The sequence below is a fragment of the Muscardinus avellanarius genome (genome assembly GCF_963383645.1).
Source record: "Muscardinus avellanarius genome assembly, chromosome: 11".
In the NCBI taxonomy this organism is placed as follows: domain Eukaryota; kingdom Metazoa; phylum Chordata; class Mammalia; order Rodentia; family Gliridae; genus Muscardinus; species Muscardinus avellanarius.
Window position 1 is genome coordinate 67,547,796 of NC_137797.1, and position 13,924 is coordinate 67,561,719.

At 47.6% G+C, this 13,924-nt stretch overlaps 2 protein-coding genes across 14 annotated transcripts in view; one reads left to right on the forward strand and one right to left on the reverse strand.

Annotated features, from left to right (window-relative positions):
• Positions 1 to 207: 207 nt before the first annotated feature.
• MAP3K12 (mitogen-activated protein kinase kinase kinase 12) lies at positions 208 to 7,565 on the forward strand (the record flags this gene model as incomplete). Of its 2 annotated transcripts, XM_080705101.1 has the most annotated exons (14): positions 214 to 350; positions 450 to 658; positions 1,056 to 1,239; positions 1,416 to 1,607; positions 2,056 to 2,214; positions 2,342 to 2,500; positions 4,740 to 4,848; positions 5,099 to 5,208; positions 5,336 to 5,452; positions 5,529 to 5,666; positions 5,824 to 6,448; positions 6,642 to 6,712; positions 6,809 to 7,085; positions 7,467 to 7,565. In XM_080705101.1, 14 exons carry the CDS (start codon positions 214 to 216, stop codon positions 7,563 to 7,565), a joined length of 2,586 nt encoding a protein of 861 aa, XP_080561227.1. The 2 variants fall into 2 exon arrangements, with proteins under 2 accessions (XP_080561228.1, XP_080561227.1); XM_080705102.1 differs by having other exon boundaries at positions 208 to 658.
• Positions 7,566 to 8,855: 1,290 nt separating this feature from the next.
• The window catches only part of PCBP2 (poly(rC) binding protein 2), a gene marked incomplete at both ends in the record, with an annotated part of 39,484 nt that continues 34,415 nt past the window's right edge, over positions 8,856 to 13,924 (reverse strand). For all 12 annotated transcript variants that reach the window (XM_080706587.1, XM_080706584.1, XM_080706586.1 and 9 more), the window contains one exon: positions 8,856 to 9,245. In XM_080706587.1, the coding sequence (XP_080562713.1) occupies positions 9,209 to 9,245 (37 nt within the window). The remainder of the gene's footprint in view (positions 9,246 to 13,924) is intronic.

Sequence of the window (13,924 nt, forward strand, 5' to 3'; positions counted from 1 at the left end):
ACTACTAACAGATGCCTGAGAAGAGCAATTGTATCAGGTATCCTGTGAAGGTATCTGGAGGCAAGGCTCAAGTGTTGTCTCCGGTAGGGCTATTGTGCTATTGTGCGTGCCTCTGGAGTTAGCCTCCTGAGCTGGCCTGCCTCCGGCTTTGACAGTCCCTTCCTCCTTCATCCCCATAGGGCCCGCTGCTCAGCACACCAGGGCCCAGAGGCCATGGCCTGCCTCCATGAAACCCGCACACCCTCCCCTTCTTTTGGGGGCTTCGTGTCTACCTTAAGTGAGGCATCCATGCGCAAGCTGGACCCAGACGCTTCGGACTGCACCCCTGAGAAGGACCTGACACCCACCCAGTGTGTACTTCGCGACGTAGTGCCTCTTGGTGGGCAGGGCGCAGGTGGACCCAGCCCCTCCCCAGGTGGAGAGCCACCCCCTGAGCCTTTTGCCAACAGTGTCCTGCAGCTACATGAACAGGACACAGGGGGTTCTGGAGGAGCCACTGGGTCACCTGAGAGCCGGGCATCTAGAGTGCGAGCTGAGGAGGTGCGGTTACAGTGCCAGAGTGGCAGTGGCTTCCTTGAAGGCCTCTTTGGCTGCCTGCGCCCGGTCTGGACCATGATTGGCAAAGCCTACTCCACGGAGCACAAGCAGCAGCAGGAAGGTAAGCCAGGTCCCGGTGAGCTCTGGAGCCGGGAGCCCCACAAGTCACCGCCCTTGATCCCTTCCCTCCCACCAGCCAACCCTACTCCCTAATTCAACCATCAGCTTTTTTATTCTTGGAATGTGTGTCTGAGGGAAAGGAGGTTCTGGAGATTGAAACCAAGGCCTCACACATGCTGGGTGAGCATGTCCCAGCCCCCCAGCTTCTTTTAAAGCCATCCAATCATCTCCTTCCTTGCCCCCTCAGCCCAAGTCTTTTCAGCCTAATTTTGCTCCCTTTCTGCCTTACTCTTGAGTCCTTTCAGCCAACTCAGTGCTGTCCCCTGTCCCTGAGACTGTGTCACCAGGCCTTGATTGCAGGTTTCTGAGCCTTGTGACAATGTGCCTCCTGCCCACAGACCTTTGGGAGGTCCCCTTTGAGGAAATCTTGGACCTGCAGTGGGTAGGCTCAGGAGCCCAGGGTGCTGTCTTCCTGGGGCGCTTCCATGGGGAGGAGGTGGCTGTGAAGAAGGTACGAGACCTCAAGGAAACTGATATCAAGCACCTGCGAAAGCTGAAGCACCCCAACATCATCACTTTCAAGTGAGATTCAGGGAAGGGGCTGGGATATTATGCAGACGTGGGACCTCCTGGGCAGTGGGAACTACCCCATCCTTCCCAGAGGAGACTCCCAAATGGCACAGGTGGGAATGAGGGCTCCAGGTGCTGATCAGGTGGTTGTTGAGGGGAGGCTTTCACACAACATGTTCGGCCCCCAGGGGTGTGTGTACCCAGGCGCCCTGCTACTGCATCCTCATGGAGTTCTGCGCCCAGGGCCAGCTGTATGAAGTACTGCGGGCTGGCCGCCCTGTCACACCCTCATTGCTGGTTGACTGGTCCATGGGCATCGCTGGTGGCATGAACTATCTGCATCTGCACAAGATCATCCACAGAGACCTCAAGTCTCCCAAGTGAGTCAGCCTGCAACCTGCTGTGCATGCACAGGTGACCCTCCAGGCAGCGTGGCCCTCTCCCTGCTTCCAGACCCTGCCCTAAGTCCATACCATCCCAAAACCCTTTTCCAAGCTGGGCGTGGTGGCGCATGCCTGCAATCTCAGTACTGGGAAGGCTGGAACTCAGGAACTTAGTGAGACCGTGTTTCAAAATAAATAAAAAATAGAGCTGAGTGTGTAGTTGAGCTGTAGAATACCTGAGAATTCAACCCCCAGAACAAAAAAACAAAAAAAAAAAAAAAGAAAAATTTTCCAAATGACAGCTCTATCTCTGTGGGGACAAGGAAGGAGAGGATTGGGTGGCTTTGAAAGGCTGTGGGGAGCCTCTTACCTTTGGGTGCAGATTTGCTGTGGTTAGGTGGGGTGTGTGGAGTGCTACCAATACTAGCTGACTACTCTTTACCAGCATGCTGATCACATATGACGACGTGGTGAAGATCTCAGATTTTGGCACTTCCAAGGAGCTGAGTGACAAGAGCACCAAGATGTCCTTTGCAGGGACAGTAGCCTGGATGGCCCCTGAGGTGATCCGCAACGAGCCTGTGTCTGAGAAGGTCGACATCTGGTGAGGGACAGGATGAGGACTGAGGAGAGTGGGTGGCCAACAGAGGGGGAAGGTGGGCTTCCAGGGATTGGACAACCAGGGTTTTTGAAAGGAGCCCCTTCCAAGTCATGTGCCCTTTTACCCCCAGGTCCTTTGGTGTGGTGTTATGGGAGCTTCTGACTGGTGAGATCCCCTACAAAGATGTAGATTCATCAGCTATTATCTGGGGTGTGGGGAGCAACAGCCTCCATCTGCCTGTGCCCTCCAGTTGCCCAGATGGCTTCAAAATCCTGCTCCGCCAGTGCTGGTAAGAATGGCTTAGTCTGAGCAGGGCGTGGTGGTGCATGGCTGTAATCCCAGCATTTGGGAGGTTGAAACAGGAGGGTCGGGGAAAGAAAGAAAAAAAGAAAAGATAGGGCTGGGGATGTTAGGTCGGAAGTTGAATGCCCGAGTTCCATCCCCAGTACTGAAGGGGAAAAAAGTGGCTTCGTCTGGGCTAGGAAAGGGACTGGCAGTTAAGAGTGTTGCTGAGGAATAGCCAGCCTCTAGAATGCATAGATTCTGTTAAAGCGGTCCTATAGGAAACTACAACCTAGAATGGAGGTAGGCTGGACTGACCAGCAATCTGTACAGGCACATCAGAATCAAAGATAGGCCGGGCGTGGTGGCGCACGCTTGTAATTCCAGCATTTGGGAGGCTGAGACTGGAGGATTGCGGTTCCCGAACAGCCTCAGCTACTTAGGCCCTCCTCAACTTGGTGAGCCCCTGATTCAAAATAAAGAAAAAAAACCAGGGCAGGGGGGTGTAGCTCATAGGCCAAATGCACCTGGGCTCCATCCCCAGACCTGAAAAAAAAAAAAAGAAAAAAAAAAAAAAAAGAGAGAAAAAGAATCAAAGATAGACTCATCCCAGGACCAAATTTAAAAATACAGCCAGGCATAGTGGCGCATGCTTGTAATCTCAATACTTGGGAGGCTGAGACAGGAGGATCATGGGTTTGAGGATAGCCTCAGCAAGTAGTGAGACACAACCTAGTGAGACCATGTTTTAAAACAAAAATAAAATAAAGCTGAAGGGGTAGCTTAGAGGTACAATGCCCTGGGTTCAATCTCCAGTACTACAAGAAAAAAGAATAAAAAGGGCTGGAGGTTTAGCTCAGAAGTAGAGTATCCCTAGGTTCAATCTCCAGTGCCTCACCAAAAGAAACCTGACATTTGATTTTGATTCAGGCTTCTACCTTCTGAGTATCCTTAGACATATGGTATCACATCTGAACCTGTTTGCCTTAGCTACTTAGTGAGGCCCTTTGCAACTCAGTGAGACCCTGTTTCAAAATAAAGAATAAAAAATAGGGCTGGGAGTTGTAGCTAGGAGATAGAATGCCCCTGGATTCTATCCTCGGTACCAAAAAAAAAAAAGAAAAAAATCAAAGCCAGGTGTGATGGTGCATGCTTCTTATACCAGTGCTTGGGAGACTGAGAAAGAAGGACCACAGGTTCAAGGATAGTGAGACTCTCATTGACCTAGCAAGTCCCTGTTTCAAAATAAAAAATAAGATCCGGGCATGGTGGCGCATGCTTGTAATCCCAGCATTTGGGAGGCTGAGACAGGAGGATCACAGTATGCAGGCAACCTTAGCCAGGCCTTTTGCAAATCAGTGAGACCCGGTTTCAAAATAAAAAATTAAAAAATAGGGCTGGGGGTATAGCTTGGAGGCAAAATACCCCTGGGTTCCATCCCCCGTACCTCAAAAAAATAAAAGCAAGGCCAGGCGTGGTGTCGCACACTCATAATCCCAGCCAGTGCTTGGGCGGCCGAGACAGGAGGATCACACAGGTTCAAAGCCAGCCTCAGCTACTTAGTAAGGCTCTCAGTAACTTAGACCCTGTTTGCAAATAAAGTGTAAAATAGGTCTGGAAGTATAGCCGGGAGGTAGAAAAGCCCCTGGGTTCCACCCCCAGTACCACCAAATGAAAGAAAGAAATGTAATAGTAAAAAATAAGCCCGCTGTGGTAGCACACACGTGTAATCCCAGTACTTGGGAGGCTGAGAGAGAAGGATCACAGGTTTGCTGGCAGCCTCAGCCACTTAGGGAGGCCCTCCATAACTTAGACTGTTTCAAAATAACGAATAATGCCGGGTGTGGTGGTGCACGCTTGTAATCCCCGCGCTTTAGAGGCGGAGACAGGAGGATCAAAGCCAGCTGACTTAAGAGACCCTGTTTCCAAATAAAAATATAAAAATAATAGGTCTGGGAGTGTAGCCCCGAGGTAGAAGGGCTTCCAGGAACCCTAGTACCACCAAAAAAAAAAAAAAAGAGGGTTTGGGGTATAGCTTGGAGGTTGAATGCCCCGGGTACCATCCCCTGTACAATCAATCAATCAAATAGGTAGAATGCCCTGGGGTTCGGTCTCCAGCACTGCAAAAAAAAAAAAAAGTAAAAAAGATTCTAGGATTGCCCTCTCCAGGACACTTTAGGAAAGAATGGTGTACTTCCTATCTGTTCCTTTAAAATTCCTTTCTTCCCCAACTTCATTCCCTTCAGGAACAGCAAACCAAGAAATCGTCCATCATTCCGACAGATCCTGCTGCATCTGGATATCGCCTCTGCTGATGTGCTTTCCACGCCCCAAGAGACTTACTTTAAGTCCCAGGTGTGCTGTGGGTAGGAAAACAAATACTGAACTTCCCATTTGTGGAGAAAAGGGGAGGAGGAGGAGACAGGGCAAAACAGTTGACCAGACAGATTAGTCCTCTTAGAGGATGTATAGATACCATCTTGGTAAGTCCCTTGCCCCATTCTCTTGCTCCAACACAATTTGGAGTGGTACAGGCAACCTCCAGACACCACAGGTCAACTGGGTGAAGGGATAGCCCTCACCTTTCATGTCTCTCCATTCTCAGGCAGAGTGGCGTGAAGAGGTAAAATTGCACTTTGAAAAAATTAAGTCAGAAGGGACCTGCCTGCACCGCCTAGAAGAGGAGCTGGTGATGAGGAGAAGGGAGGAGCTCAGGTGTGTGCCTACTTGGGGAAGTGGTTTCTACCAGAAGGGACTGGACACCACCAGTTCCTGGAGACTGGGGTCATCATGGCACCAGGGAAACTCAGTTCACTTTGGAAAGCCCATCTGCCCATTTCAGACATGCCTTGGACATCAGAGAACACTATGAACGGAAGCTGGAAAGAGCTAACAACCTGTACATGGAACTGAATGCCCTCATGTTACAACTGGAACTTAAGGAGCGGGAGCTGCTCAGGTAAGCTACGGGAGTTGGAGACCCTACTGACCCCTGTTGGTCGTTAACTCTAACTGAGAAGGACCTGGCTTTCTAGGCGGGAGCAAGCTTTAGAGCGGAGGTGCCCAGGCCTGCTAAAGCCACATCCTTCCCGAGGACTCTTGCACGGCAACACAGTGGAGAAGCTCATCAAGAAGAGGAATGTGCCGCAGAAGCTTTCGCCCCATAGCAAAAGGTGGGGCTTGAGCTCATGACCCAGGTGCAGTATGGCAGGAGGAATGCTGGAAAAGCTGTAAATACTGGTAGACAGGGCGACTTGCAACGTCCTAATTTAGGGAGCACTTTGGGTACAAAAACTTAACCTTGATCTTGTATTTTTCTTCTCCTACCAGGCCAGATATCCTCAAGACAGAGTCTTTTCTACCTAAACTAGATGCGGCCCTAAGTGGGGTGGGGCTTCCAGGGTGTCCTAAGGGACCCCCCTCACCAGGGAGGAGTCGCAGAGGCAAGACCAGGCACCGCAAAGCCAGCGCCAAGGGAAGCTGTGGAGACCTTCCTGGGCTTCGTGCAGCTGTGCCACCCCATGAACCTGGAGGGCTAGGAAGCCCAGGGGGCCTAGGAATGGGACCCTCAGCTTGGGAGGCTTGTCCTCCTGCCCTCCGTGGGCTCCACCATGACCTTCTGCTCCGCAAGATGTCATCTTCGTCCCCAGACCTGCTGTCAGCAGCACTAGGAGCCCGGGGCCGAGGGGCCACAGGAGGAGCTGGGGATCCTGGCTCACCACCTCCAGCCCGGGGTGACACCCCCCCAAGTGAGGGCTCAGCCCCTGGTTCCACCAGCCCTGATTCACCTGGGGGAGCCAAAGGGGAGCCACCTCCACCAGTAGGGCCTGGTGAAGGTGCGGGGCTGCTGGGAACTGGAAGGGAAGGGACACCAGGCCGGGGAGGAAGCCGGGCTGGGTGCCAGCACCTGACCCCAGCTGCACTGCTCTACAGGGCTGCTGTCACTCGAAGTCAGGTAAAGTATGGGGAAGGTTCTGGTATTCTTCAGCTCTTTCCTTGTTTTTGCCTCCCCTTGCTTCCAAGTTTCATCCTCCATAATACCCACCCAGTCTTAAGGCACTCCCTATTTAACCTTTTGCACCTGTGTTCCCTTCTAGATTCTTAAATCTCTTCCACTTTTGACCACAATCCCCTCATCTCTCCTGCAGAAACGTGGCATCTCCTCAGAAGAGGAGGAAGGGGAGGTGGACAGTGAAGTAGAGCTGACACCCAGCCAGAGGTGAGTGGTGTAAGTGTAAGCAGCAATGGCTTTCTTTTGCTATCTGGGCTGCAAGAGGCAGATGGAGTTGTATCACCATCTCTTCCCAACATTTAGGTGGCCTCAGGGCATGAACATGCGCCAGTCGCTATCTACCTTCAGCTCAGAGAACCCATCAGATGGGGAGGAGGGTACAGCTAGTGAGCCCTCCCCCAGTGGCACACCTGAAGTTGGCAGTACCAATACTGATGAACGGCCAGATGAACGGTCTGATGACATGTGCTCCCAGGGTTCAGAAATCCCACTGGACCCACCTGCTTCAGAGGTGGTGGTCCCAGACCCTGAACCTAACTCCCTGCCAATCCCACACCAGGACCTACTCAGAGGTGAGCAGGTGAGTCAAGAATAAAACAACCAGACATTGGACAGGATGCCTGGTAATTTAACATCTTTGGGGAGACAGATGCACAGACAAGACAGGTATTTAGCCTCCATCTTCCCCTCCCAGAGGCAAATATCCACATGTTGGCACTTGAGGCCTAAGGTATAGAGAATTTAGTGTGGTGCTTGATGAATACACCTTGCATGGCAGCTGTATATTGCACCCAGGGAAGGATCCTGAAAATGAGTCCTGTGTCTTGAAGACCAGCCTGAGTAACTAAATCCCGGAAGCAAAATCAGTAAGCTGCCGAAAATTAAGCTCTCAGCAAGGGAGGAATCTGTTTACCACGAGACGCTGAGCCCCGTCTCACTGCACTTCTACTCTTCCTCACAGGGCCCTCCTAATTCTGAGGACTCAGACTGTGACAGCACTGAACTGGACAACTCCAACAGCGTTGATGCCTTGCGGCCCCCATCCTCCCTCCCTCCATGAAAGCCACTCTTATTCCTTGTACATAGAGAAATATTTATATAAATAATATATATGCGCCACATAATCAGAGAAAGATGGGGCTGTCCCAGCCTTAAGTCAGGCTTGAGGGGGATTGACCCCATCTAATTCACCTGATAAACTCTAGGGACACTTGCAGCTGTGGAGATGAATGACAAGTACTGCCCTAGAGCTGTTAAGGGGGACTGCCCCCTTCTAGCTTGACCCCCATCCTTACATTCAGCAAGCAGCTAGGCAGTAGAAAAGCCAGGCTTGTGTCTAGGATCTTTACCCAGCACTAGGGGATGAGAGGAATCCACTTAGACTGCACTTTTGTTTTCCGTTTACTCTGTTTACACATTTTGCACTTGGGAGGAAGGAGACTAAGGATGGGTCCTCCCCTCTGAGGTTTCTCAGGTGGCAATGTAACTCATTTTTTTGTCCATTTCCCTACCCCAGCCCTGACCTAGGGCCCACGGGGAGATTAGGAAAATGAAAGCATGTGATGGCTCAGGCTGAAGAACTGGGGTGGGGACTGTGATATTGTAACCCCTGTGAAAAACCTTGAAATATAACCACTCCATGCAGGCCTAGGTGTTGAGGGTTTTCTTCATGAATGAATGGGACAGCATACCAGGCTTACTAAGGAGCCCTGGGTTCCAGAATTTACCTGAGAACTTTGGACAAGTTACTTTCTTTTCCCACTAAATGTGCATATCAAACTTTTAACCTTTAAAAATTATCAACATAAATGGTAGCGGGTACACTTTTCTAAATAATTTTAGGACAAGTACAGAAGATCTTAAATATTCTTGTTATAGAGAGGACTATAAATGAACAGTTATTAAAAAACAATAGACTAAAGTCTTAGTTTAAAATATCCAAGCTTGCACAAGGAATTCCCAAGAAGTTGAGCTCCAATCAGATACAGGTTCAACCACTTCCATGTGCACGTGTGCAAGTGCATCTCCCCCGCTCCCTCCCATCCTCTTGGAAGTACATCCCTGCTCTACCGTTCATTCCTAGGAGAGCCTAATCGCCAATCTTAGGGCACAAGTTTTTCAAGGACCAACCAGGTATAGAGCTATAGTGAAAAAGCCAATAAAAACATGGGAGTGGTAAAACAGGAAAATACCTTAATTGCAATAAAGTTTTCTATTCAAACCCAATTAGGGCTCTCTGAAGGATAAAAGGTACAAAAATAACAGCAAGACAACAGGAATAAAACCCACATGAATCACTGTGGAATCCAGTTTCTATTCACAACGAAAAAGCTCCAGTCCATCTTTTAATTTTTTTTGAAAAATTCCTGACATTACAGAACTAAACTGAAATGTATTAATATTCCACTCTTTTACATTTCCATGACAAACAGAAAAATTCATGAGCCAAAAAAAAAAAAAAACAAAAAAGGGGAGGAGGGAAAAGCTTATAAAACTAAATATGGATCTCAGCATTAACAGCTGAACAGAGAAAGGAATTAAAACGCTTTAATTAAAAAATCACGAGTGGATGATAAAGTGTGTAGAAACTGAAAATTTACAAACTATTTAAAACCTGGAATCGCTGACTGTTCAGAAACTACACAGATGGATCATGAGTGGTGATGAACAGCAGAAAGGGATTATGGATGAATCTGCATTGTTCTAGCTGCTCCCCATGCCACCCGTCTCGGAGGAAAGCCTGTAACACAGAAACAAGAACTCAAAGTTAGTTTTCCCAGTGCCTAGCTGCACCTTCTAGAACTTTCAGCCTGGCTCGCGAATTAAGAAAGGAATACAAAACCAGCAATTCAATATTAAGGGAGACCTTTCTAGGTTTCTTGGATTAGCTAGGATCATTATCTTTTTTAAAAACCACATGAGACAAACTATCTCAGAATGGAATGCAATAAAGCACCTTGGTAAAGTCCCTAAAGATATGTTCTCTGGTTGGGAATGGTGGTACATGTCTGTAATCCGTTACTTGGGAGGCTGAGACAGGTTTGGGGTCAGCTTAAGCAACTCAAGACACTTTCCAAATAAAAATGTTTACTATGCCCTAGGTCTCTCTACCTACAGGAAGGCCATTACTTTAAATAGGCAATAGACTGCTGGGCGTGTTGGCACAATCCCAGCATTTGGGAGGCTGAGACCTGGGGATCTTGGTTCAAGGACAATCAAGCTACTTAGTGAGGCCCTTTGCAACTCAGTGAGACCCAGTTTCAAAATAAAGAATATAAAATAGGGCTGGGGGTGTAGTTTAGAGGTAGAACGCCCTTGGGTATTCCCAGTACTCCCCGCAAAGGTAATATAAATAAATTAAAATGCCACAGGATGGTATGCAGGAACAGCAAGTTAGCTTAAATTCTTAAGCTTAGATTTCAGAATTTAGAAGTAACAGAACACACACACACACACACACACACACACACACACCTCTCTGCTTGAATTCACTAGTTCATTCTAGAAAGGCCTGAATCTATGGTCATCTTGAGTGAAAACATTCAAGCATACCTGCCCATCATGCCTGTTTTATTTTTGGTGATACTGGGGTTCCTGGAAACCCTTCTACCTTGGGGCTACACTCCCAGACCTATTTTATACTTTTTACTTGGAAACAGGGTCTCCTGAACCTGTGTGATCCTCCTGTCTCTGCCTCCCAAGCGCGTGATTACACGCGTGCGCCATCATGCCCAGCTTCATGCCTGTTTTTAAATAGGTATTTGCAGTCCTGAAATCCAACTTAGAGGTTTGAGGGAAAGTTACCAGTCTTAATGGATAGAAAGCTAGGCTTGGCTCTCACTTTGAACTTTTTTCCCCCAGTACGGGGGACTGAACCCAGTGTCATTCTACCTCTGAGCTATCCCCAGGCTCGCTTTATTTATTTATTTATTTATTTATTTATTTATTTATTTATTTATTTATTTATTTATTATTTGTGGTACTGGGATTCCTGGAAGCCCTTCTACCTCCGGGCTACACTCCCAGACCTATTTTTACATTTTTATTTGGAAACAGGGTCTCCTAAGCCAGCACGCGCGGCTGGCTTTGAACCTGCGCAATCCTCCTGTCTCTGCCTCCCAAGCGCAGGGATTACAAGCGTGCGCCACCATGGCCAGCCTATATTTTGAAAGAGAATAAGTAGCTTTGATTGGCAGCAAACCTGTGATCCTGTCTCAGTTCAAGTACTGGGATTACAAGTGTGCCACCATACCCGGCTTCCAGTTTGAACTCTTAAACACTATTTTTTAATTTTTTTGGCAGAAATGGGGTAGAACCCAGAGGCATTCTACCTCCTAGGTACACCCCTATCCCTATTTGTTATCCTTTACTTTGAAACAGAATCTGAGTTGCAAAAGGCCTCAGTAAGTAGCCGAAGCGCGATCCTACTGTCTCAGCCTCCCAAATGCCAAGCTAAACACTAGACATTTTAAGAGTCAGTTCCAGATAAAAAAGTAATTTGACAAAAGATTACCTATTTTGGTGTCTGGTCAAGAAAGCATAACAGAGAAAATCATCATCTGTATATCTTCCACAAAAATCAAGGCATGCCGGGCCCACATGGTGGTGCACACTTATAATCCCAGCATTTAGGAGGCTGAGGACTGTGGTTCGAGGACAGCCTCAGCTATTACTTAGTGAGGCCCTTTGCCACTCAATGTGACCCTGTTTCAAAATAAAGGATAAAAAACAGGACTGGGGATGCAGCTTGGAGGTAAAATTCCCTTGGTTCCATTCCCCAATACCTAAAAACAAAACAAAACAAGGCCACAATCTTCCCAAAAGAAAAAACTGAGGCCTAGGACACTGAAAAATCCTTCAACTACCAGCTGTATTAATTTTTAAATCAGAAATTACTTCTTCACATCCTCACCTCAGCATGAAGAGGAACATTTAGTTTTTAATAGGTCACACACTGGACAGGGGAGGTAGTTCAATGAAAAACACAAGGCATGGGCTCGATCCTCAGCACCACAAAAAAAGGAGGGCAGATTCTTGCCAATCTAGGACCATCTAATAAGGCAAGGTAAAAAAAAATAAACTAAATTTTAAGTTTCAGAGAAAGATGAAGGTTCAAGAAGGCTGGCTATGGTGCATGCTTGTAATCCCAGTACTTGGGAGGCAGAGGCAGAAGGATCGCAGGTTTGCAGACAGCCTCAGCTACTTAGTGAGACCCTGTTTCAGGAATAAGGTAGCTGAGTGTGTTGGCACATGCTTGTAATCCCAGCATTTGGGAGGCTGAGACAAGAGAATCACAGTTCATGGGCAGGCGCAGCTACCACTACCTAGTGAGGCCCTATCCAACTCAAGTGAGACCCTGTTTCAAAATAAAGGATAGAAAATACAACTGGAGCCAGGCATGGTGGCGCACACTTGTAATCGCAGCATTTGGGAGGCTGAGACCTGAGACCGGAAGATCTTGCTCGGCAGACAGCCTCAGCTACTTAGTGAGGCCCTCCACAACTCAGTGAGACCCTATTTCAAAATAAAAAATTGGGCAGGGGGTGCAGCTCAGAGGTCGAATGCCTCTGGGTTCCATCCCAAGACCCGCAACTGGGACACTGGGCGTGGTTGTGCACAAATGTAATCCCCACGCTTGGGGGGGCAGAGACAGGAGGATTGTGCAGGGTTCGAAGCCAGCCTTGCTGGCTTGAGACCCTGTTTCCAAATAAAATAGGTCTGGGAGTGCAGCCTGGAGGTAGAAGGCTTTCCAGGAACCCCAGTAGCACGCGCGCACACACACACACAAAGGGACTGGGGAGTGTAGCTTGGAGGTAAAATGCCCCCTTGGTTCCATCTCCAGTACCAGAAAAAAAAAAAAAAAAAAAAGTTAATTCAAGAAAGTGATAGCACCATGGCCTGACATAGATAAAAAAAGAACTTCTATGAATCCTGAGCAGCAATTTACAGGAGTCTGTTGGAGGCAGAGGGAATGAGGCAAGCAGAAGGAAAACCCCACCAATGCTTGGAATTGTAGCTCAGTAATGGAGCATTTGCCTATAACACACACAAGGATCCCAGCACCACAAATAAAACAATAGGGACTTCAAGAAATGGACCACAAGGGGGATCTAAGAAATTAGAGGTGGCTATGGCAGTCAGTCCTTTAAAACAACTGGATTCCTTCCCAGCAATCCTTCCTTAGGAAATATTCATTAGGTTAAAGGGGATGCCTAATTAAAAACTAGATAAACAAGCCAGGCGTGGTAGCACACGCATGTAATAGCGATTAGGAGGCTGAGACAGGAGGACTGCACAGGTTTGAAGCCAGCCTCTGCAACTTAGTAAGGCTCTCAGCCACTTAAGTGAGACCCTATTTCCAAATAAAGTATAAAATAGGTCTAGGGTGTATCCTGGATGTTAGAAAGGCCCTGGGTTCCACCCCCCCACCCCAGTACCATAAAAAGAGAAAAAAAAAAAGGAAAAAAAAAAAAAAAAAAAAAAAAAAAGCCTAGATATACTAAAATAGCCGTATCCGTACAGAAAGACCTAATCACAGAGGGAACTTACCAAGTGAGAGCTGCATAATAGGATCGACTAAGTGAAAATTTCTAGTTAGACAACTTTGGACAATTACATTTGCCCCTCCAAACCTTCATGCAGAATCGCAGCATATAACACTACTTCATAGGCCCAACTGGGAATGAAAGAGCCACAATAACACCAGAGAGTTGGTGAAATACTCATAGCTATGTTTTTTTTGTGTGTGTGGGGGGGTCTGGCGATGGAACCCAAAGGGCATCTGACCTCCAAGATGCACCCCCTGCCCCATTTTTTATCCTTTATTTTGAAACATGGTCACACTAGAGTTGCAGAGGACCTAAGTAGCTGAGGCTGTCTGAGAACAGCGATCCTCCTGTCTCAGCCTCCCAAATGCTGGGATTACAAGCATGCGCCACCACGCCTGGCTCAATTGTTTTTTGAACAATGTCAAACAAAAAGAATGTGGAAAGGCAAAGAGAATGAGGAGTGGTTATCAGGGAGAAATCTCTGTACCGATTTCTTTTTTTTCTCATGTTTGGAAGAACATTATCCATTCAGTACTCAAGCAATGTGCTAAACAGAAGAAAATCAGAGGTCTTCTAGAACCTTTTCCCCACTTATTTTATAGTGCTGTTGGTTGAACCAAAGGTCTAGGACATGCTAGGCAAACAATCTTCTAGTGAGCTATATCCCCAGCCCATCAATTTTATTCTTTTATGGACATAAGATTCATAACCATCATGGGATAAGAAAATGAATAAATAGCTAGGTCTATAGCCCAGTGGTAGCATCACATAAGGCCCTGGGTTCAAATTCCAGCACCAAAAAAAGTCAGATTCAGGGAATTTACTAAAGTAAAATAAAGCAGAAGTTTTTTAAGTTTTGATCAGCCCCATT